Below are 23,314 nucleotides of genomic sequence, written 5' to 3'. Positions count from 1 at the left end.
ACAATTGTTTATTCCTCAAAGACCATAGTAGTAGATAATGGTTATTTTTGTGACAAACATGATAGTCACAGTATACAGCTGTGATAGTGACCAACAGAATTAGCATTTCTGAACCAATGCTAAACTGGGCAAGTAAAAATTAAATAACCTTTGGAGTATTTTCCTAAAGAACCTCCATTTTCATTCTGATTTTCCCCACTAAAAAATCAAGTGTATATACATAACTTCACCTGATATAACATACCTGGTTTAAGCATTTTAGGCCTCTTTCTAGGCACCAGAAACAGCAACAGCAGCATTTGAATATGCATCTTGCACATGTATTCTTCTGCAGTGGGAAACAGCATTAATTAGTTGTCAAAGCCAGAAACATATTTGCAAAGCTAGTGTTTTATATTCGCATGTTGTGAAATCATAGTGTATTCCATGCTTCTACGTGTGCAGAAGTAGTATGTGAGATCATCTCCCCCCAAATATGAAATATTTAGGGAAATTGTTGCACTTTGGATCTTCATTTGGCAGAAGAGTTTCTGTATGCACAAGAAACTGCTAGACTGTGGCAACTGCATTTTAAAGACAGATTACATCTGGTAACACACAATGTGTACAATCAACTATATTACGTGACAGAGATGAGCAGAACACAAAATATTTATTATTTTCATGTAAATAAAATGCCTGGCGTGCTCTGGTCCATGGGGTCACGAAGAGTCGGACACGACTAAACAACTAAACAACAACAAATAAAAATGTTTAAAGGATTCAGCATATTTTTTTTTAAAATGCTGGTAATTAGAAATCATATCTAGAATTAATTCCTGTAACAAGCAATGCCTTTCCTTGATTTGTGCCATCAACCTTTTCCTGATCAATCCTCAACATTCAAAACGGTATTGTGCTTGTAAACTATTCAGAAAGCTTTAGCTTCTTCAGAACGTGGCAGCTCAATGCCTAAAGAAGGTGTATGAGGAAAATGAATTTCTTTAGTGTTTATAATTCCACTAGCTCCATACTATCTCACAGTCGTAATTCAAGCTTCCAGTTTTAATCCATGAAACCCTAAATACTTCTTTTGTCAAAATCTGTCTGTGTTAGGCACACAAGTCAGAGGTTCCTCATCCCTAGGTTATAGGTAAGCCATCAAGGGGTGGAGATTTTTAAGACTGCACAATAGAAATGTTGTGTCTTGAACTTTGTAACCTGCTGTGAACGTTTGGAATTGGGATGATATTGAGCTATAAAGCTCAATAAATAAGTAAGTAAAAAATAAATACAAGAGGGGGAAATGATGCTCAGATATCATTACTTTCTGCTCCTTGATGCATTAACTGCTATATGATGGCGTTACAAAACTAAAGTACAAGCCTACCTTTTTTTCCAGGATGCTATAAATTGACAATAGAATTATCCTTGGGACTCTCACTATTGTGATTAAAAAGGACCCTTTCACAACTGTTCCCAGATGATAACAAAAAAGAATTGATATGGAAGACAGGACAGGATGACTTGGTGGTTTACTTTTATTTCTAGAATGAAAAACAAACATGTAAAACTACACAGATAATAAAATGAAACACATTATAGCTATTAGGATCGGCATCTCATAGTTTGTTAACCAATTATGACGGAAGTCCTGTATCTACTGCCCTTTGAAAAACTGAATTGAGCCCACGTGCCATCAAATTGGATGCATATATATTTAAGGCCATTATAATTTACATGCTCTCAACCCTGCCATTCCAGAAGCTCCATTATGTATGTGACAGTACTGGGGGCTACAAACCACTCAAAACAACTGTGCTATCCAATCCTATTCTCTGAATAATACACTATGGAATACTCTATGGAAATTAATCTTTACACACATAGGAAATTCCCTGAATGAAAATGCAGTTTCACATGCTCAGTAGAGCCCTGGGGAAATCTGCATGGTCACCACTTTCACTGATCTGATGGGCACAGGAGAACCTATCTTTTGAGTACATAGATCTGCTGCTTCCAGCAAAAAGAGTGGCGTGGTCCCCAGTGAGACCAGAAACAAACATATGTATAGATAAGGACTCATGCTTTCCAAGGTTTGTTTGAGAAATATTCATAAGAGGGCATTCAGTGTTATGGCACACAGTATCTCCTGATATGCTACAACTGCAAATGGCATATTTAAAATGTTTTTATTCAGGCAAACATTCAGGGAATAGTGCTCCTGCTTTTGGTTCTATTCTATAGTACCTTAAGGCTTAAGATTTGTGAATTTTATCCTGTTTTTAATATGCTGTGTCCCACTTGGAAACATTTTTATTAGCAGTCTAATTATTGTAAGTAAACAAATAATTAAAAACGGTAAGATTTTAATAGACCTCTAAACAGGGAAAAGCCAATATGAAATTTGTAGTACTGTACTGTATACAGTTTTTAGTTAATCTCTTTCCCCCCCCGACACTATTCTGATCAATCCCTATTTGCCATTTCATTATAAACTCTAATTCTTCTTCTCTTCACTTATTAAATATAAGATTAGGCCTCCTTTCCGAAAAAAACCTATAAAACTGGTATGCAGCACTGCTAATGGTGAAATGAGGACTTTACTGCTTAGGATTGATTGTAGCATTATAATGGATGGGGGAGGGGAGATCAAACCATAGATTTCTGTGAGCTGGCTTTTGAAGGTGAGCTTAATATGAATCACAGGACACGATTGTAACAGAACTTCTCAAGTATTATTTGAGTTCAAGCTTGCATTAATATGAATCCAAAACAAGCCTCAAGAATGAATGAAATGAGAACCACACTTTAAAATGTTCGCTCTTTCAAGTGTTTTCTGCCATGACCTTTACAAAATAGGAGCAGTGTTCGCAAAAGAACAAGAGCCAATGGTGAAGTATGAAACTGAAGTTCTGTAAATATATTTTTATTAAATCTTCACCTAAGCAGGAATTTAAATAGACATAGCCACGTCAGCCTAGGTAGGTATCATAGTAATACAATCCCTACAGCCTTTCCACAGTAATAGCTACTCTACAGCTATAAGGCTATATTTATGTATGCATGTACCACATTATTTTCAATAGGAAATACCAGGAAAATGGTATGCATTCATTTCAGTTCTTCAGGCCAGGGGAACAGTTTGGGGGTAAGTGCTGGATTTCTATGTAAAATAAGTACATTGACATACTTTCTAAAAGTCATCATTCTTATGTTTCTGAAATAGATCTTTATCTCGGTTTGAATTTAGCTTAATCAAATGTCTCTTCATAAATGCTTACATGTGAAACACCTAGAGAAAATACAACTGCAGAATATATTCAAAAAATATATTAACCAAGCATATGACATGCAAAAAGGCAAGGATTATGCATTTATTAATAATTAATTGCTTACTGAAAGCACGAGGACCTAAAGTGTGTTCATTAATGTAGTCAAATGGTAAATTTTGAAGTGTGTTTGGATAAGTCTATAACAAATTCTTCAACTGCCTGGTTCCAGCCAAGGAACACTGAAGAAAACAGGCTCTGATAATGTTTTGCGGCTTTATGGGCTCTATCAGGTCAAAAAACAGAACAAAGACTTTCCTTTTATCTAAGATTGAACAAAAAATGCAAAGATGCAAGATAAGAGACAGCTGGTGGAGCTAATATGGCTCAGGAAATGTCATCAACTGCAGAGAAAAAATCGAAGTCATCTAATAATGCTGAGTTAGTACTGGGCAGTACTGAGTTAGTACATGGTTACTTCATTGGGCAAAGTTCAACTGGGCAGTACCACACAGCTGTTAAGAGGACTCTTAAGAGAAGAAGATACCCCTGATACTGTTTGCAGACACTTTTACAACATGAATTTTCTGAGCTGAATTCCTGCTTGCTGAGATAGTTCCATGGTGGCATGTGCCCTGTTCCTTGTGCTGTTATAAAGTAAATAAAATAATCTACACTCACAAAATTGACTGTGGATTTGTCTACATAATAAAAATATATTTAATTATTTGTAAAATGAAGCTCCCTTTCCTCTGTGAAATACAAGTATGAGGTATCTCATTCCATAGCATCAGAGAACTTTACAATCTTATGATATGGTCCAGCACTTTTCAGGCATTGTATTTTTTTAGTGGAAAGAGAAGCAAGCAATGCATCTCTTTCCCACTACTATCACTCCAACAATCCTTTGATGCCTTCTATATATTTCTGATTTGAAATACTGTAAATGTGAAATAACAGCAAGAGTATCATTACTATTTTTACAGACTTGCCCAGTGTCAACCGATGAAATTAGGCCTGAGTTGGGATTTCAGCCCATACCCACTTATTGGTCACTCAGCTGCGCTGCCACTCATTTAAAGGTACTGAATTTGCATCCTTACTCACCATAAACTGTAAGTTTAAAATGCAACCTCTCAATATGAAGTCCTTTTTAAAGGCAGATTTCAAAATACTGAGTTCTGCTTTCACAAATCATAAAAGAGTAGGTGTTAGAGTAAGCTGTCTGTTATTAAATTATTAACAGCTCTAAAGAATGCATCTTTTATCAAAAATAAAAGAAAGCAAAGTACCTTTTCAGGTCAAACAGATGACCCCTGTAAAGCTAATCCAGCTGAAACAACTCTCCACCCTCCCCACTTTTAATTCCGCTTATGGAGAGACTGCAAAATGCCTAATAGATTGCTTTGTGTAGTGAGGAAGCAGGTTTGCTGAGGTAAAGGCTGCTCTATTTCCTGTAAACGCTTACTAGCTAAAGGGAAAGGCTCTGCATGCAATGTGATAAACAAAGCTCCGTGACATACCATACTACTGCCCCAAAGCATGTGATAGCATTCTTGCTTCATCTTTCTACATGCCTTAGTCCGCTGCATTGGTTTAAATACTGCTATGTGCTGGCAAAGCAAATCACAGGAAGAATGACCAATACTGTAGGGTGGCTCATTTCCCTTGGCAAATACATGAATTTCAATGCTAACATACATCATCTAGCATTATAAAAGAGAAAACGGTGTAAAGCACGCAAACATCAACTCTAATTTGATGGCTCTTGCCAAAGGAACAAAGCCATTCTGAAGGTTACAGTGGTGCACTTTATCAGAAGGCGAGAATGCGAGGAGAGAAGGCATGCTTGTTACCCTTGGGAAAATTCTGGTGAGATCAATATCTCTAGCTTGTATGAATTAAGTCAACCCTGACCTATACTATTAACTGGGGTCAAATTGGATGGATGGATGGATGAATGAATGGAATAATGTAACAACAGTGTCAGAAATGACTATTTCTTATAGTCATTTCTATATGACCTAGTTTGCTAAATCATGGTTTACAAGTGAAAGTGCTGTGTGCTGGTACACATGAACTACAAAATCTTCCCTCTCACTGCCTCAGTTTCTCTCCCAAAATACCACAGTGTGTTCTTTCTTCCTTAGCTTCTAAAACCCTCAAAAGGGTCATAATAATTCATACTCTCTCCTACCCATGGTTTTCCCAAAAGGACAATTTATTTGTTTATTTTTTCTCTCTTCCTCTGTCTCATCCTCAAGAAAAATCTTCCCTTGGTGCTAGGGAGGGAGGGGGAGTCCTCTTGGCATGTCCCCTGAGGCAGTGTTTCTCAAACTTGGATCCCCAGCTGCTGTTGGACTACAACTCCTACCATCTCTAGCTAGCAGGACCAGTGGTCAGGGATCATGGGAGTTTTAGTCCAACAACAGCCGGAGACCTAAGTTTGAGAAATACTGTGAGGTGACCCATTTGGGCTCTGAGGTGGATTCAGAGCCTTGGCTCAGTCTATGTGCCTCTTGTGCCCCCTAGTGGCCCAGTCTGTCATCAACAGCATGATGTAAGACCAGTACATATGTTGTAGTACAAATGTGATATTTTGAAACAAATTCCTACTGAAATCAGCACACAGTGATTTTCCTAAGGAGAAAAATGTGCTGGAAGAACTGCTATGAATACAAATACCTCCAAGAACATTCTAAAAACATCTACCATTGTCAACCTTACTCCACAACTGAGAATGCCAGGAGCATTCTTTCTTCCCAAAGGCAATGTTCCTCAAATAAGCACTCATTCCATTATATGAGTGGGGATTTTAAAAAGCAGCAATTACACCACTAACATTTGGGAACTTTCAAAATTTAAAGAATGAATCATATGTAAAGTGAAACTGACAATGGGCATAACCCAACAAATCAACCTCACACATAGAGACAAGCTTGCACAAGCCAGACAGGTTTTTCAAGTATGAAAAATTGCTTGCACAAGCTACCCTCACATGGGATCTAAATTAATTCAGACAGCTGAGAACATATCACTTTGCAAGAAGAACAGTATTATGTATGGCATGTAGAAAATGAAAGTTTATGAATGTAATAGAGGACGAGTTGCTAATTTCATGAAAATAAAAAAGGGTTTAAATAAACTATTTGTCAAAATGTAACAGAGGTCTTGTTAAGAGGTCACTATAGATAATATTTGTATAGAATGACATGAATTATAGCTTTGAAGTGCAAAAAAATTGAAGGTTGATTAACACCTTCACAAAAGGATAGAGAAGTGGAAAATCAGTTTACAGTGATTGCCAATACATGAATTATTCTGGAATGACTGAATTCCGGCTATTAGACAGTCCATTCTGGAATAAAACAAAACAAATATTGCTTGAATTGTAGTTTTATTGGTGCCAGAGGCACTGGGTATCCAGTTATGGCAGCCTGCTCACACAACAGCTAGTAGAAGCTTCGTTCAGCTGATTCCAATAGGTGTCTTGCACTTATGAAATATGTTGCACAACCATTATTATTATTATTATTATATGACAAGAAAGCTTGTGTGCTTCTGCTTGCACAACATCAGCTTTCTGAACCCTTGTGTGAATGTTATGTTAGATCTCATCCACTGGCTAAAGCTAAAGCTGCCTTGGTACTTCTAAAACTTATAGCAATGGCCCTATCCCTCAAAGTTACTCTCATACATACGTGACTAAGAGACCTGTGGTGCACAGTTCACTTACAAAGCATTTATATATCACTTTAGAGAGTTCAACATGTTTCACACACATTATCTCAGTAATCATTACAACAAGCCAGCAAAGTAGTTCAGTTTCATTATTCCACGCCAAGGCTGAGAGATAGTAGCCTGCCTAAAATCAAATACTACCCTGGTTTGGACAGAACACTAAACCGTAGCTTAAACAATCTGCTTCAGTTTCCCAGTAACTGTTGTTTGTCAAGCCACCCAAATCAGGAACTAAAGTTAGTTTGAACTATGATTTTACCTAATCAATTCAAGATCGTGAACAATAGCTTGAAGCTGGTTTGTTAAGACAAATAACAGATAAAACTAACCATACAGTGAAAGATTACAGTTAAATGAAAATTGAAGCAAATACTTGCGATTTCCTCCACAGACACAATGGAGAACACGAGTGGAGAGTGCATGAGCCTGAATATCACTCGCATAGCACTAAGCTATGGTTGTGTATTATGTTCAAATGCAGCCACTAAGTTCATACCATAGTGACATTCGAAATAAGGACTGCTTAGTTCACAGTTCTTTCTAGTTCACATTTGAAATAAAAAGTGCTTAGTTTACAGTCTGTTAACTAAGCTACAGTGGCTCTTGTTGCAGTTCATCTCTAACAATGTCAGAATAACCAACTTTGCATTCCAATATATATCTACTCAAAGTAATTTCTGAGTTTACTACCAGGCAAATAAGTGAGGGTAGGACTGTAGCCCTAGCTTTCAAAGTTCAACCATCTGTGGCTTTTTAAAAAAACAATTTCTTTCACAACAGATTGAAAATAAAGACTAAGAAATAAAACTCCTGGCAAGAAGATAAATGCCACACATACCGGTTGAAGAAGTAAGAAACCACTGCCCCAGCCACAGTCATCTGCTGACATGCTAGAATGAATTCACTTGTCCAGATAAGCCCAACTAAGTGGTACCACCACATGTATCGAATGCCAAACCGAATATTGTATTCCACTTGACCTCTTGAAACAACTTGGGCATTGCCTGCAAATTTAAGAAACACACAAAAATGTAATGACTCAACAAACTTTTTTTTTTTAAATGGTGACTTTAATGTACTTTTTCTTAGTTCAACTATTCTAACCATGACAGATTTTTTTTTTATAAAATTCAGCTGATTTGTTGTTAAATGGGTTTTTAAGAACTATAAATCTATAAACCCCGGTGAACTGGCCCAAATGAGAGCAGTGGGAAGGTGGATGACTTTGGGCTGCTGTCGCCACATTGGAACACCTGAAGAGGGCTAATGAATCAGTTATACATTATTCTCCAGAACGTTTTCTTATTAGCACATATTTGCAAACAATAGTTACAAACCACAATGTGCAGAGGGTGGGATTCATTCAACAACCCCCATCAGAAGAAACCCTGTGCAAAGACTTTTGCTTGTGCAACAGGGCTCCCCTCTTCCTCTCTACATCCCGTTTGTTCCCTGAAATTGGCTTGGGAGAGTGGTCAGGAGAATCCCCAGAACAGCATGCAGGAGAGAGCTGTGGGATCTTTCCTTCTGGCAAGGTGAAATGCTTGAGCAGATGGAATGTTTCATCACAGCATGACTTGCATTCCACTCAGAATGTTGTACTTTTGATAGCCTTCTGTAAATATTTGCTAATGGTTTAGTTTATTGCATGGAAATGATAGGCCATTGTTAAAACCTGTCAGGACTCTTATAAGTAGAAGGTTGTGCCAACATTTATTTTATTTAAGGCCTTCCACTCTTCAAGGTAGCCTGAAAGTGGTCATCTGGACTAGAAAAGCAGGGTGAATAAATCTTCTGGTAAAGGGCAGACAGTGCTAGGAAGGAAGGTGGACTCATTTTGGAATGTGACACAATTACAACACTTAACATTAACGGGCAGGGATATACCAGCAATTTAACACTATCTTGTGCCAACGCATGTTTGCAGATGGAGTAGGGGAATTTATTGACACCTGATACAGCACAATGAGTACTTAATGGAAATATTTGCTGAGTAAGGAGCAATTCTGAGACTCGACTCTGTGACCTTGTCCAGGAATGCTGTTCTATGTGCAGACTTTTAAAACGTACAGAAGTCAACTGAATTAGTTTTGCAGCAATTACATCAAGCTAATGTTTTGCACTGCAACAGCTTGAACAGGGCCGGATTAAATCTGCTAACTACTCGCTTGTCACTTAAAGGTGAAGGAAAACAAAAGTTGATCTTTTTGCAAGTACTTGTACATACTTTCCAGAGTGACAGCCATGTTAGTCTTTTGCAGCAGACACAATAAGGTGGCATAATAAATTGGTCAGTCTTGAAGGTGCCACAAGGCTCTTTCTTGTTCTTACTTCTACAAAGCAGGTAGTAGCTTGCATATTAAAATTGTACAGATATTAACGGATACAAACTGACAGCCAGAACAACTGGCACCCTTTTTGACACTCCACAGAAAGGGAAATGATGCCTCTAGCATCTTGCCTATCTGATTTGACACTTATATTGGCCTCATTTGCAGGTCTCAGTAAGTCAACCTTACTCCCACAACCTTGGGCACACCTCAGGGATAGCAAGGAGAGAACTGACACAGAAGCCCAGGTTCAGATGACATGCTAAGCCAAACCTTGAGTTTAGCTCAGCATGGCCAGGGAACAATTAATATATGGAAGGAATGATGTTGCTGCAAGCTCCCCTCTAGAAGCCTTCATGTTTGTGTGGTCCCAAGTAAGCCATTACTGCAAGACGCAAATCAGGCTACTGTGCTGTAATCTTCCTCATTACTTTATGTGCCATCTGCACACATTTTATTCTCTCCACATTTTTTCTACAGCAGAAGCAAAATATTTCTTTAGCAGGTGTGGTGCATTAAATCAAACAACTAAACATTTATTGCACTGTGCTGCTGCAACAATAAGCTACAACATGGATGTACCGGTATCAACTTTGCCTTTCTAACTCAAGGTCACAACCACCCAAGCCTCCTTAAAATGTGTCTAAGAGAAACTAAAGACAGTTTTGCCAGGAAATGCTGACCTTTATAATGGTGCCAAGAGCAGCAAATCAAAACGGGAAATAAAACCACATGGCCCAGAACATGCTTTAAGAAGAGTTGGATAAATTCTAGTTGACACCTAAAATGGTTGTATGATACACATCAGAACCTTTGTGGCAACTATATCCAACACATATTCTTAAAACAGAGCCAGGCAGGTACATCATTTGTAGCAGAAAACAAGGCTGTTTTACATAGTCAACACAAACCAAATATTATTTTTAGGATCTAACGTGATTAGATTCTATATCCTCAGTAATGTGCCAGAAAACTTACCTTTCACTTATCAGGAACAATGGTTGAAATACAAAAAAATTAAAAACACACTTATACATTCACATTCGTGTGTATATTTCACCATCAAAAAGTGCATATTTAACAGAAAATACTTGATATAGCCTGGTATCACAGAAAAAAAGTCTACTAACCTGCAGTTCCTAAGCTAAGTAACGCAGCCACCCAGTACACCCAGAAGAAAAGAAGTATTGTAAAAGTCCAAAGAGGCTGGCAGAACAAAGAAGGGACGTTGCCAATAATTTTATTGGCAACATGAAAGAGCTGTATAGTTTGGTGAATTTTCCTCCTTAATATCAGTATCAGGAGAATGAGAATAACCTACCAAAAAAGAAAAATAATACGTTAAAACGTTTCAGTTAACAAATTAACAACATTTGGGATAGAGAAGTATTAAGATTTTAAGGTCAGTCAATCTTGGTTCAAGAACTTTTATCTAGTTCCTACAGAACAACCCTAGCAGAAGCAGAAATATAAAAGGCCTGTCAGATCTATGGGTAAAGGAAAAATACTGGAACACAAAATTGTACCTTGTTGCAGAACCGTTTCTTGTGCAGGAAAAGGTTCAGCTTTTAACAGTGCACTGCAAAATAAAAGTTGTGCAAAGGTACACTCAAAACTACAGAACAAGCTTCTTCTCCTAGCATGCCACCTTGTGCCAGCAACAGGGTATGCCAGCGTGTGAGAGTCTCACATGTTTTTACAGGCTCTTGAGACCCCCAAATCCACACTGATCTAATTTGAAGATGTCTCACAGATGCCTAATACACAGTGTGTCAATCCATCTATGCAGCAGCTCTATACTCTATCCTCTCTACTACAACATAGCAAATGGTGATCTTTAATTCTACTGTAACACTATCAACAATATATAAACATACCAAACTCTACTGAATTCTGAAAATCATAAACTATAATTTGCAAATGGTTTCATTAATTGTGGCATGGGTCATTTCACATTCAACACTAGGCCATATAATATGGCTGAGTTGAGTCTAGAACAAGCTAGTTGCATGCAGGTCCCATTGAATTAATTACTTATTTCTGCCAAGCATTTTTTTCTGGCCCCATTGATTCTGACCAGCAGCAAAAAGTGGGAAAAAAATAAAGTAATCCTAGCACTGGGGTAGGCAGCCAAGCACCCTGATGGGGATTTAAATCACACCTTCTCCAGTCATCAGATTTGGTGTGTGGAGAGAGTGATAACCACAACCCTTGCCTGATCTGCATAGATCAGCTGGGGCAGGGGCCTGTGTGCCTCCACATGTCTGCAGGTGTGAAATGCAAGAATACGCACATAAGCATGTGCAGCCAACTACTCCTAGCCTTCACTGTTTGAGTGGCAGTTGGAGAAGAAAGTTTTTCAGGGGTATCTAGTGCAGGCATACGCAAACTCAGTCTTCCAGCTGTTTTGGGACTACAACTCCCATCATCCCTAGCTAACAGGACCAGTGGTCAGGGATGATGGGAGTTGTAGTCCCAAAACATCCAGAGGGCCGAGTTTGCCTATGCCTGCTCTAGTGGCTTGTGCAGGCCCATGAAGTTGTTGATTTCTGCCTACCAGAGACCTGCAACAGTGCAGATGGAGACCTGAGATGCTTTTTGCAAACAAAAATGTCAAATTACCTGTAGCGTTCCAGTTTATCATATACTGAGGTAGCCAACCTTGCCCCATGCTAACAAATTTCCCACAAAATGCTAATGACTCTGTGATAAGTGTCTTACCGTAATGATTGCAGAAAAAACAGCAAATCCAAACAATAATTTCATGTTTTCCTTTTCTGTTTCCAATTCTATGCTGGGCTCATTGGTGTAATTATAATATAGCCACCACATGATTCCTGAAACAACTGGAACAAATACAGCAATACAGGCATTATTTATTTCATCTGAAAGACACGAACTACTTAGGTATACTTGCCTTAATTGCAGTGCTCATGAAACAGAAAAATCAGACTGGCATCAAATGGTGAACTTAAAAATATATAATTATACTCGCAAGCTTGAAATAAAGTAGTGTTGATGTATGGGCCTTTGATTTTAAACTCTTGCTGATTCAAAGTTATGTAACAGAATGTCCTGGATATGTACCACGGAAGCACATGAAAGTGCAAGTAGATAAATAGGTACTGCTCCGGCGGGAAGGTAAACGGCGTTTCCGTGCGCTGCTCTGGTTTTGCCACAAGCGACTTAGTCATGCTGGCCACATGACCCGGAAAAACTGTCTGCGGACAAAAGTTGGCTCCCTCGGCCAGTAAAGTGAGATGAGCGCCACAACCCCAGAGTCATTCGCAACTGGACTTAACTGTCAGGGGTCCTTTACCTTTACCTTGGACAACCAATTGGGAAACACTGTTCTAGAGGGTCCCTGAAATTTGAGGGCACTTTTGAAGGGGAGGCATTTAAGGAGGGAACTTAAAAGCCCTCCCTGTGCATGTGGAACTGCACACGGTAATTTGAATCCTAGCATATAGATATAGATGTACACAAAAATATGAAAATATATACTCATAATACTCACATAATAATCCAAATATAAGTAGTGTAAGAAAAATATGGATCACAAGCACGCTGATGAATCTGAAGGCTAACATGATTATTACAGAGAATGCTGCAAGTGGAGAGAAAAAAGTTACTATAGTTGACTTGTTAATCAAGCTGACTACTAACACAATCCTATGCATTTATACTCAGAAGTAAGACCCACTGAGTTTAACCAGCCTTAATTCAGTTAAGCATGTACAGGCAGTGACCATTTTGCGCATGTCCAAATTGACGCATGACCGTCAGCACGCATGCTGTTTTGGGCCCTGGAATGGGGCAGGAAGGGGAAGTGGAACAGGCTTACACACGGAATGACCCAGAACACAACCCAAGTGCAAACGGGGAGTTGCTTGTACAGGATTGCAGCCTAAATGGTTTACATGGGAATTTGTGCTAGAAATCCACAATAAACCTTCCGTTCTTCACAAGCTGTTAATTCATATTGAGGCAGTCTGCTTAATGCTTTTTAGATATTAAGCAAAATACTGTCGTATATAATTCCCATACCTTTAGGAGAACAACTCTATGTCTTTTCTGTATTTCAATAATCATTTAAAATTAAAACTCAAATGCCTGCTGCGATCCACTGAGTCATATTAATTCCACACAAGACAGAGGGTAGTATCCATGTTGTTCACACAGATTTCCAGGTGTGCAAGGGCACAACTCCTTCCTCTCCTCTACTTTGCAACCCTTCTACATCCCCAACATCTGCTCCAGAGGGTTGGGGAACAGCTAGATTAGATTTGGTGGACATGCAAGAGCCTAGTGTGTAGGATAGAAGTCCTAGTGCACAAGTGGAGATCTGTTGCTTAATCAGGCAGACATCACTGGATTCTATAACTAAACCCAATATTAGAGAATATTCTTCCTCAGAGGTGTTCAGGAAATAGCACCTCTTACTGCAATTAACTCTTACCTGAGCAACAATTACATACAATATATTGCAATCTACTAAATAATAAGACTCATTAACTTCAATTATAATAAATGCAGTTTACTTCTTAAATGAAATGCTGCAACGATATTATATATATATATATAAAAATACAACTATTAGCTTACCTAGTGCAAGGAAGCACAATCCTATGACTGTATCTCTTCCTGCCATAATCCCACCCAGAATCCGATGAAAAATATCCACTTCATTAACCACATTTATCAGTACAGAAGCAAACTGGGAATAGCACTTAGCATTTCGTGGAACACATCGATTAAACAACGGGAAAGACACACTAGAAGGTTAAAACAGATAGACAAGACATTGGGCTTAGCATTTCAAACACATTGTTAAATTTAGGGTGGAAGGGGAACCATGCTCTCACTGAATCTACAATATAAACAGTAATGCATCGCCAGAGAGAAGTCTTTTACACATATTGTCACACAATACCTGGAACTTATGGCATTATAGAGGTTTCTACATGTGTGGATTAGACTACTTGGAGACATTTAGATCTGGAGTATCTTCTCAATTTCATATTTCTCTATTAAATTGATTAAAGAGATATAATTATCTATATGGGGGGAAAATAGGAAAAACCCTTCTCCACAAAACACTAAGATGACTGGGGCTAGAGTTCTATGCTGTCTCTGAGCGCACCTCTTTACTTTGAATGAATTACTGAGAAAAGAAGCAGGCAGAAATTAGAAACAATATTCAAACTGTAATACCTTCTCCCCAAGATTTGAAAACCAAAAATTAATAAACAAGTAGTTGATTGCTTTGTATGAAAAACTATCATTTAGGCAAAATATTATTCATGTTATTCCTTACCTTGGCGGAACTGGTAAGGCAGGACAAAGCTCAGCAGTTTTGAGACTATATGTACAACTGGTAACATTCAAATTGTAAACACAAAGGCAAGAACCTACAGAGAACAAACCCACATAAAAAGACATTCTGGTTATCATTTAAAGAAACTAGAAAGGATGTGAATGCAACTTAGCTTTATTTATTTAAAAAAAATAGGCCACCTTCCACTACAACACTCAGTATATCAAAGCAAGAACTTTACAATGAAACTAAGATACAATAAAAAAGAAACAATTAGTAGAAGAAAAGAGCAACCACTAAAGCAAAATAGGCATGTTCCAAAAAATTGTCTAATTAAATAGGTCTTTAAAGCCTACTTACAAAGGCCAAATATCTGAATCTCACAAATTTCAGTAAGCAATTGGTTGTATAATGCAGGGCCACTACCAAAAAAGCTTTCTCCACTAACCTCTTAGCTCTCTCTCCAAACATAAGATTAAATGTGTTGGATTGTTAATCACAATCAAATAAATATGGGAGAAGATGCTATGTTAAGCATCTTGGGCCCAAACTCTAAAGGACTTTAAAGGTGGGTTGTAGTACTTTGAATTGAGCCTCGAAACAAGCTGTGAACTGATGGACCTCACAGGCAATTAGTGTTATATGCTTCTTGTGGCTAACACCCAAAATCAATCTAGCAGCTGAGTTTTGCATCAGCTGCAGCTTTTGAGCAATCTTCAAGAGTAGTCCCAGATAGAGCACACAGCGGCAGTCTGAGCAGGAGATTCTTGGGGTAAACACCAGTTAAATACCATACATACTTGCTATATGTAAGTCACCTCTGGAATGTTTTGTGGGACCTATCAGGCAATCTAAATTTCACTATTTCATCATTCTAAATGTATTCTGTTAATATAATAGATTTATTTCTAAGAGTTACCGTACTTCTACTATCACATTCTAAAACATGTATCTAGAAAACCACACATTTAAACTTTGCAAGATGGATATACTCAGATCCATGAAAGTAATCAGGACATTATGAAGCCATATGTTAGGCACCTTTCCCCCCTCAATTTCTTATTCAAAACTTTAAGATCCATACTAAGGTACATTGAGAATCATGCTGGGTTGTATTCAACATAGCACTTAGGTGAACATTCCATCAGTGCAATGATTTCTCCTTGCACAATGAAACATTTACCCCACTCCTCCCTCCATGCACCCCTAAATCTATTCTGGGAGTTTCCCCAACCCTCTGTAGCAGAGGAGAGAAGGTGATCCCATTGTGCTACAATAATGTAGCATAATTTGTTCTGAGCGTAAAATCTGTCAAAGTACTGATAGACATGGACAATGTAAACATGAGAATTGAAATATGGGAAATGCTTCGCAGCCAGGTTTTAAAAATCATGCATGTCCTATATATGATTGCACCATTTCTTAAGATTACCATTACTATCTGTACATGGGATATGAGCCTCAGCAGGAAATGTTGCAGCATTTCTTAGGTAAATTTGAACATTTTAAAATTGGAACTATTGTAAATTGCTACTAATGCAATATATTCATCACAAAAATAATGTGAGTGCTAACATTATTTTAGCTTACTAAGACACTGTTTTTTAAGAACTGGATTTAAACTATTAGAATGAGACCAAAAACACTAGGTGTTTAACTTCGTAAAAAACAAAAAAGGGGGGTGGGGAGAATTGAGTTATCTTCAATCCCTTTGCTGGCAAAAATGCTGTGTGATAATAAAACTGTCAGGCAAAGAATGCCTGGATTCTATCTTATCAGTATTCAGAATTGCCAAAATACTAAAATCAGGCTTCCAGACAATTTGAACCAGTGTAGGAGGAGAGTAGAAAAAATGCAGAAGGGAAAATATTGAAAATGGTTTTGCACTGCCTCTTTCTTTGTATTTGCTTTAATATAAACTAATCAGGCATACTCAGATTAATTTAGCCAACTACACTGGATGTTGGTCAATTTCTGGGCAAAATTCAAAGTGCTGATGCTTATCTTTAAATTCCTAAGTAGTCTGGGATTCAGGTGTGTAAAGAACCACCTACTCCAATCACACAATGACCTCCCCAAACGATAGTAGCATCTTCAAAGTTTCTCTTTCAAATCCCTCTACCTTTCGAAGTTAGGGGTGCAATGGTTAAAGAGGGAGCCTTTTCAGTTGTGGAACCCTCAAAGTGAAGAGTTTTCCTCATAGAGGTGGCGCGTTCTGCCCATCACCTGACAAGAAACCTAATGTATTTTCAGCACCAGGTGAAGTCCTTTGTACTTGCCCAGGCTTTTAAGCATATTATCTCAGTAGTTTTAGCTGATGGTTTTAATGGCTGTTATTGCTTCTGCTGCTTTGACTGTTTTTCTGTTTGTTTTTCTGTTTAATGTTTATGTATTGTATTTTGTATCTGTTTTACTATTTATTTGTTAGCAACCCAACTGTTTATATAAGTCTATAAATAAATATCACTGTACAGTATAGTTCTTAAGGTACATACAAAATATGGGAGGAATATTATCTAAAAACTGAAGGTTTCTACTGCTGTTAATGATACTACTTTTACAGCAACTGCTATTATTCAACATTTATTCAGGGAAATACTGTAGGGGCTGGAGAATATCATAGGCAGAAAGATACAAGTCATATAAATGGGATAAAGTAGTAGAAACAAAGAGGAAATTGCTGCCCTTTAAAGAGGACAAAGGGTTTGGGAGAAATAACCACAGCACAACCAAAGAACATTTGGAGAGGGATGTATTAGATATAAAGGGCAGTGCTAGAGCAAATGCTTTGCATGCAGAAGGCTCCCTGTTCAAATTCCTGGTATTTCTAGTTAACAGAATAACGATACAATTAAAAAAAAACCTTCAGCCAGGTTCAGGGGCGTTCCTGATAGTTCCACCACCCTCATAAGTGTGATGAGGGGGTGGCCTGGGAGAGAGCATTCTCTGTGGCAGCTCTACACTGTGGAATTTCCTCCCCAAAGAGGTGTGTCCAGCATCTTTATTGCATTGTTTTCATCAAATGCTGAAGATTCACCTCTTTCCCTTGGCCTTTGGCAGTTGACATATATGTTTTTAAGACCTACCCATAGCTGTCAACGTTCCCTTTTTTGCGGGAAATTCCCTTATTCCAGCACCGTTTCCCATTGCAAAAAAAGGGAAAGTCGACAGCTATGGCCGTTTCCCAATGCAAAAACAAAGAAAGGTTGACAGCTCTGCCTACCCTATTCTTGTGACTGTAATTTGTTTTCAACTGTTTTTAAATTGCTGTGACTAGTCTTGAAACCTTATGGTAAAGGGTGGGTAGTAGTAGTAGTAGTAGTAGTAATGGTGTGACAAAATATTAAAAAACCCAAAACCTACAGGTAAGCATGTAGTTCTGCATGCCAAACAGGCCTTTGCACAGATTTCTTCTCCAAACTGTTTTTGAAACTGAGAGAAATTTTGAAAGCAGACAGTGCAATTGCATACAGGGGGTTGTCGTTCCAGGAAAATGAGTAAGAAAATTCCACTTGACAACCTTAAGCTTTTGGTGCATCTAAAGTAGCTTCTTGGAGCTTGGCCATTGTACTTTTTATGTTATTATAAATGTGTGTTTGCCTTTTTGAATCTGTAGTGTACTATTGTTTTTAGCATTTATATAGAAGTGGAATGCTCTTTTTCCAGTGGTATATACATTGGGAAAGGGGAGAAGTTAGTTAGCAAAAAATAAAAGTGTGCACTAGTATAAAATGGTTGGATGAATTAACAGTGCAATTCCACACATATCTACTTAAAAGTAAACCCCATTCAGTTAAATAGGACTTTCTCCTATGTAAGCATGTATATGATTGCAACTTTAAAACAGGATTACACAAATATAATCAAGCTGATGGCAAACATGCATTTCAACCATGTCTATTTAATATTGTCCCTTTCATATGTATGTCAAGTCAAATCAAATCTTAATTTTTTAACTGATTAGGTTATTACAAAAGAAAGAAAGACCAGAACTTTACCACATACCATTATTCTTTGCAAAAAACTGAATTTCTTCCAAGGAAGAAAGCTGCTCTTGCGGACAACTTGATACACACAATGCAGTTGAATTAATTTTGAGATTTTTTATTTCCAAATCACATGAATTCAAAAAGAAAACAAATCTAGGAGAGAATGAGAAAACTTCCCATTAACAAACATCTAAATTTTCACATTGCCTCTCTGACAGTCTGTTTTTCCTATACAAAACAGATTTTTAAATTTAGAAAAACATAAAAGTGGGTTTTTTAAAAAACTAAAGTACTTTGAGGTTTTTTTAAAAAACAATGGCATATAAATTTTGGGAAATATACCGGTAAATATCCCCCCCACCCCGGAACACAATACAGTTTTAATGCAATAAAAATATAACGTCAAGTCTACTGCTGATCCAGTAGGGGGTAATATTTACACCCTAGAACAGCTTTTTTGAGCCCAAGGGGCATGTTCTCTCTCATCTGGGAGCCACATGTCAGTCATGGGCATGGTGAGAGGCAACTGTGGGCACAGCCACACAAAAGCCACAAACATCCCTCCATCCAGGCAAGCAATAGGTGTTATCATAGTTCAATGACATATTTCAACAAGACAAAAGCACTCTGGTAACTCTGGAGCAGTGTGGATGCACATTGTGTCCTGCTGAGGGTGGATTTGGGTTGAATAAGGGCATGTCTTACTTAGAGAGGCCAATTCCAAGACAGAAGTGCTTGGAAGGCTACGTTCAGTCTCTATGCTTCAGGTTCCCAATATTTGTCCTAGGGGATTTCAGTAATTTGGGAGCAAGGAATCCCTTTTTTTAAAAGAGATTTAAAAATTCTTGAGGTTGTACATTTCGGAGGTTTCGTTTTTGTTTTAAATGTTGTATATTGCATCTTTTATTGCTGTAAGCCACTCTGAGACCTACATGGCAAAAAGCAGGATGTAAATAATTAATAAATTTGTAAACAGCTAAAATATATAGGATATCTCAACCTTACTGAAGTCAATATACAGTGTTGGCATTTACAATTATTACTTTAGGCATCGATTATGTATTCCTGATTACATTTTACTATTATTATTATTATTACTATTTATTCAGTTTTTCTACTGCTCTTCATCCAAAGATCACAAGGCATAAGATCACAACATAAAAGTACAAAACGAGAACACAAAATACATAATAAAAAACAAGAACGAAAACAAACACATTTAAAAGGAATTAGAATGTTAATCAGCCAAAGGCCTGATTTTATTTGCTATAGCTTTTGATAACACTGAAGCCTTTTGAAATAAGAACATGCTCACTTTTTATCTGTCATATCTTGTCCCGACAATGGTGCACCGACCACAGGAGTGTTCTTCCGACCACATATGTTTCCATAGCTGTCATATCCAAACACAAGTCTTTCTGCAGCTCCAGCTGTTATAGCGTAGCCAGTTATAAACATCTATGAGAATACATATGAAATCTGTCACACTGTTATGGAATCCAAAGCAGGCCTCTTTTCTCCTTAAGAATCGCTGTTATCTGCCAAGAACTCCTTCTTTCCACAACAGCAAGGAGGTTAACTCACACAGAACTGAGCCTGAGCTTTGCATAAATAGTAACAGTGGTTCCCTGGGGAAATCCTCTAAGACACATCTTAGCACTTATTCCCATGAGCTCAACAACACTCATATGTGTGAAAACTGAAAAGCCCAGGATACTATCTGATTGGTTTCCCATTGTCTGTCATCAACCCTCTCCCGACCTCCTCACAATAGAAAAGCAAGTTGTTTGGATAGCAATTTTTCTTTTATAGAATCAGAATCATAGAACTGTAGTTGGAAGGGACCCTGAGGATCATCTAGTCCAGGCATAGGCAACCTTCGGCTCTCCAGATGTTTTGGCCTACAACTCCCATGATCCCTAGCTAACAGGACCAGTGGTCAGGGATGATGGGAATTGTAGTCCGAAACATGTGGAGAGCCGAAGGTTGCCTATGCCTGATCTAGTCCAACACCCTACAATGCCAGAATACGCAGCTGACCCATTTTTGTTGTGCCTTTGCTGGCATATTCAAGTTACTGAATATTGGGGTGAACAGGGAGAAGAGAGAGAGGGGAAGTTCCATTGTGTAGCCAAAAGTTGTTGTGCTAGCAGAACTGTTTCATTGGATACCACCCATTTCATGAGGGATACTACGGTACTTACCAAACCTGACCAAAAGAAAAAGAATATCATCAACCAAAGGGGGTCTGTGCATTTCCTATATATCAACGGTCTCCACTTTCTTGGTTCAGGCAACCCATCTTCAGAAACCTGGAATGTTAAATATACAGTATATAATGATGCAATTATATAATGGATATACAGTATGACTGTGTCTTGCATGGGGGTCATGTTCCGGGGATGGCACATATGTTTATATTTGACCCACCCCTTTGGAATTGCCCCTGTGCGAGCGTTCTTACCTTTATGGAGCCACATGCCAAGTTGGCATTGCCCAAGCAAGGCAGAACGCTTTAAAGTGAGATCTTGTGAGAGCATTCCGTGCTGGGAAAGCCCTGCACAAAAAGAGCTTTGAAGCTCTCCACCTCCTGTGCACTTAGTGAAACCACACAATGCATGTTAAGATGTGATTACGCTGCATTAAAAATTAGAGAACATATGAAGAGCCTGCTGGATTAGTCCAACGGCCCAACTAGTCCAGCATCCTGTTCTCACAGTGGCCAGCCAAATGCCCATGGGAAACTGGCAATCTGGATTCAAACACAAGAGTACTCTCCCGTCCTGCAGTTTCTACATTCTACCAACTGTGGAGGCAGAGCACAGAGAAATTTATGTAGCCAACATGTCTTCTTGTGTGGTAATCTTTGCCACTGACTTTAATTTAGTATCTGCATAATGTGCCAATCACCACTGTATTGAAAGCATACATTGTCTCTAAGTAATGAAATATCTGGGAAAATTCTGATAGGTGTAGTAGTTAGCAGGTATAAATACCCAGAGACAAAAGGTGTGTCTATAAGGGCCATTAACTTCACAAATCCATTTCTCACAATTCATCCAGTGCCTGCCTTCAATCCATGATAGTATCCTACCTCTCTGAAGATGTGGGGAAATATTACAGGTCACAAGGCCTGACAGGAGTAATGGCAGCACAAATTTTCTCTTTTAGTTTTCTCACTCTTGTATATAGACATACCTAAATGGGAAACTGCACTTGTGTTGGCACAAGATCTATTTCCACACTCTGGTTCTGAGCTCTTGTTCACTGGGCAATACCCAACAATGTAAAATATGGATATTAAGTTTGTTTGCATTTAATCTCTGAAACTTTATCTCACAGTTTAATGATCTTTTTTCCCCCATTCTAGGCCAATACAAACACATTTACATTCACTTTAGTATGAAAAGCCATGACTGCACAGAGGTGTTTCTCAGATGGGTATGTTTACACTATGATCTGATTACATGTCATGAAAACTTCCCTACCTGCATCAACATCATTTGCAGGCAGCATCCATCTTCCCCCATGTTTCCCGAATATATACCAAACAAAAAAACAAAACAAAACAAACCACTCCAAACATAGCTTCCTCTGGGACAGATAAAACTAGGGCTGATTTTGCTGGCACAGTATAAAAAAAATCACAGCCAGCAGCTACATGACATTTATTTATTTTGATTTACTTTCTTTCATTAGAAAATGCTTTCAGGGCAGATTACAATACAGCATTTGCCTTTTTTTTTCTTTTTTCTTTTTTGCACTGCCAGATTCCAGAAATGAACACTATATATTGTGGAACCATCCCTGAGGGAGAACCGTCACAGAAGTTTGCCCAGATCAGAAATGCTCTGAACCTTTACCCCCTCGCGCTTTATTTCCTGTGGCGGCCCCTTAATATGTGCCGTTTGTGGTGACAAAAAGATAAGCGTGGAAGGAGGAAGAGATAAAAGCAATGCACCTGTCGGCCTAGGAGGCGGCAGAGCCCACGGGAAATGCGCCGCCATGGGAGTCTTGAGCAAGAAAAGTGAATTTCAAGTGGAAATTTTTGGCGGGGTACCTCGACCGCCTCGTCGGGGGCTGTTCGGAGCAGCCTGAGGAAACAGCAGGAGGAGGGGCAGCGGCAGCCGAAACCGCCTTTTTCTCCCCTCAGGAGACTTCCTACCACTGAGGTTGTCGGCGCCGCCGCCGCCTTCCCGCCCCCCGACTCCCCTCAGGCTGAGCGCCCTGCCAGCTGCGAGTGGTGGCCCCCTTACCACGTATTCCCCGCTGTAGCACGCCATGCTGCTCTCCTTCCCGCCTTCGCCTTTCCCCCTCTAGGGCAGCAGCCGCGCTGGGCGGCTCCTCCGTCCTGCTCTGCCAGCCCCGGGAAGCCAGGCTCGGGAAGGCAGGGCCGCGACGAAGCTGGGCGCGGATTGCTCGCTCTTAGCGACGAGTCAGCCACCCACCTTCTTACCTTTCCCCGTCGTCGCCTCGCCTCACCTCACCACCACCCGCCCTCCCGCAGCCCGGCGCCCTGAGGGCAAGCGCCGCCTTGTTTTAACTCCCCGACCCCCTTCTTTTTCTCTCTTTTTCTTTTTTTATTTGGCCGTGCCCAAGGCAGCTGGCGCTCCCTCGCCGTCCCCTAACCCTGCAGCCAACTCTCGTGAAGAGTTCGAGGTGGACTTAAAAGGCAACGTGAAACCG

General features: G+C 39.0%; 1 protein-coding gene across 1 annotated transcript in view; it reads right to left on the bottom strand.

Annotated features, from left to right (window-relative positions):
- The window catches only part of SLC44A3 (solute carrier family 44 member 3), a 31,230-nt gene extending 8,132 nt beyond the window's left edge, over nt 1-23,098 (bottom strand). The window contains exons 1-12 of the mRNA XM_033151567.1: nt 22,885-23,098; nt 20,833-20,940; nt 19,944-20,086; nt 18,645-18,781; nt 14,640-14,733; nt 13,928-14,097; nt 12,840-12,929; nt 12,044-12,168; nt 10,453-10,639; nt 7,831-7,996; nt 1,370-1,526; nt 245-328 (exon numbers count right to left, since the gene is read on the bottom strand). Coding sequence (XP_033007458.1) covers nt 245-328; nt 1,370-1,526; nt 7,831-7,996; nt 10,453-10,639; nt 12,044-12,168; nt 12,840-12,929; nt 13,928-14,097; nt 14,640-14,733; nt 18,645-18,781; nt 19,944-20,086; nt 20,833-20,940; nt 22,885-22,911 — 1,488 coding nt within the window. The 5' untranslated portion in view covers nt 22,912-23,098. The remainder of the gene's footprint in view (nt 1-244; nt 329-1,369; nt 1,527-7,830; nt 7,997-10,452; nt 10,640-12,043; nt 12,169-12,839; nt 12,930-13,927; nt 14,098-14,639; nt 14,734-18,644; nt 18,782-19,943; nt 20,087-20,832; nt 20,941-22,884) is intronic.
- Nucleotides 23,099-23,314: the final 216 nt, after the last annotated feature.

The sequence above is a fragment of the Lacerta agilis genome, chromosome 6 (assembly GCF_009819535.1).
Source record: "Lacerta agilis isolate rLacAgi1 chromosome 6, rLacAgi1.pri, whole genome shotgun sequence".
Classification (NCBI taxonomy): domain Eukaryota; kingdom Metazoa; phylum Chordata; class Lepidosauria; order Squamata; family Lacertidae; genus Lacerta; species Lacerta agilis.
This window is presented reverse-complemented; position numbering and strand designations above follow the sequence as displayed.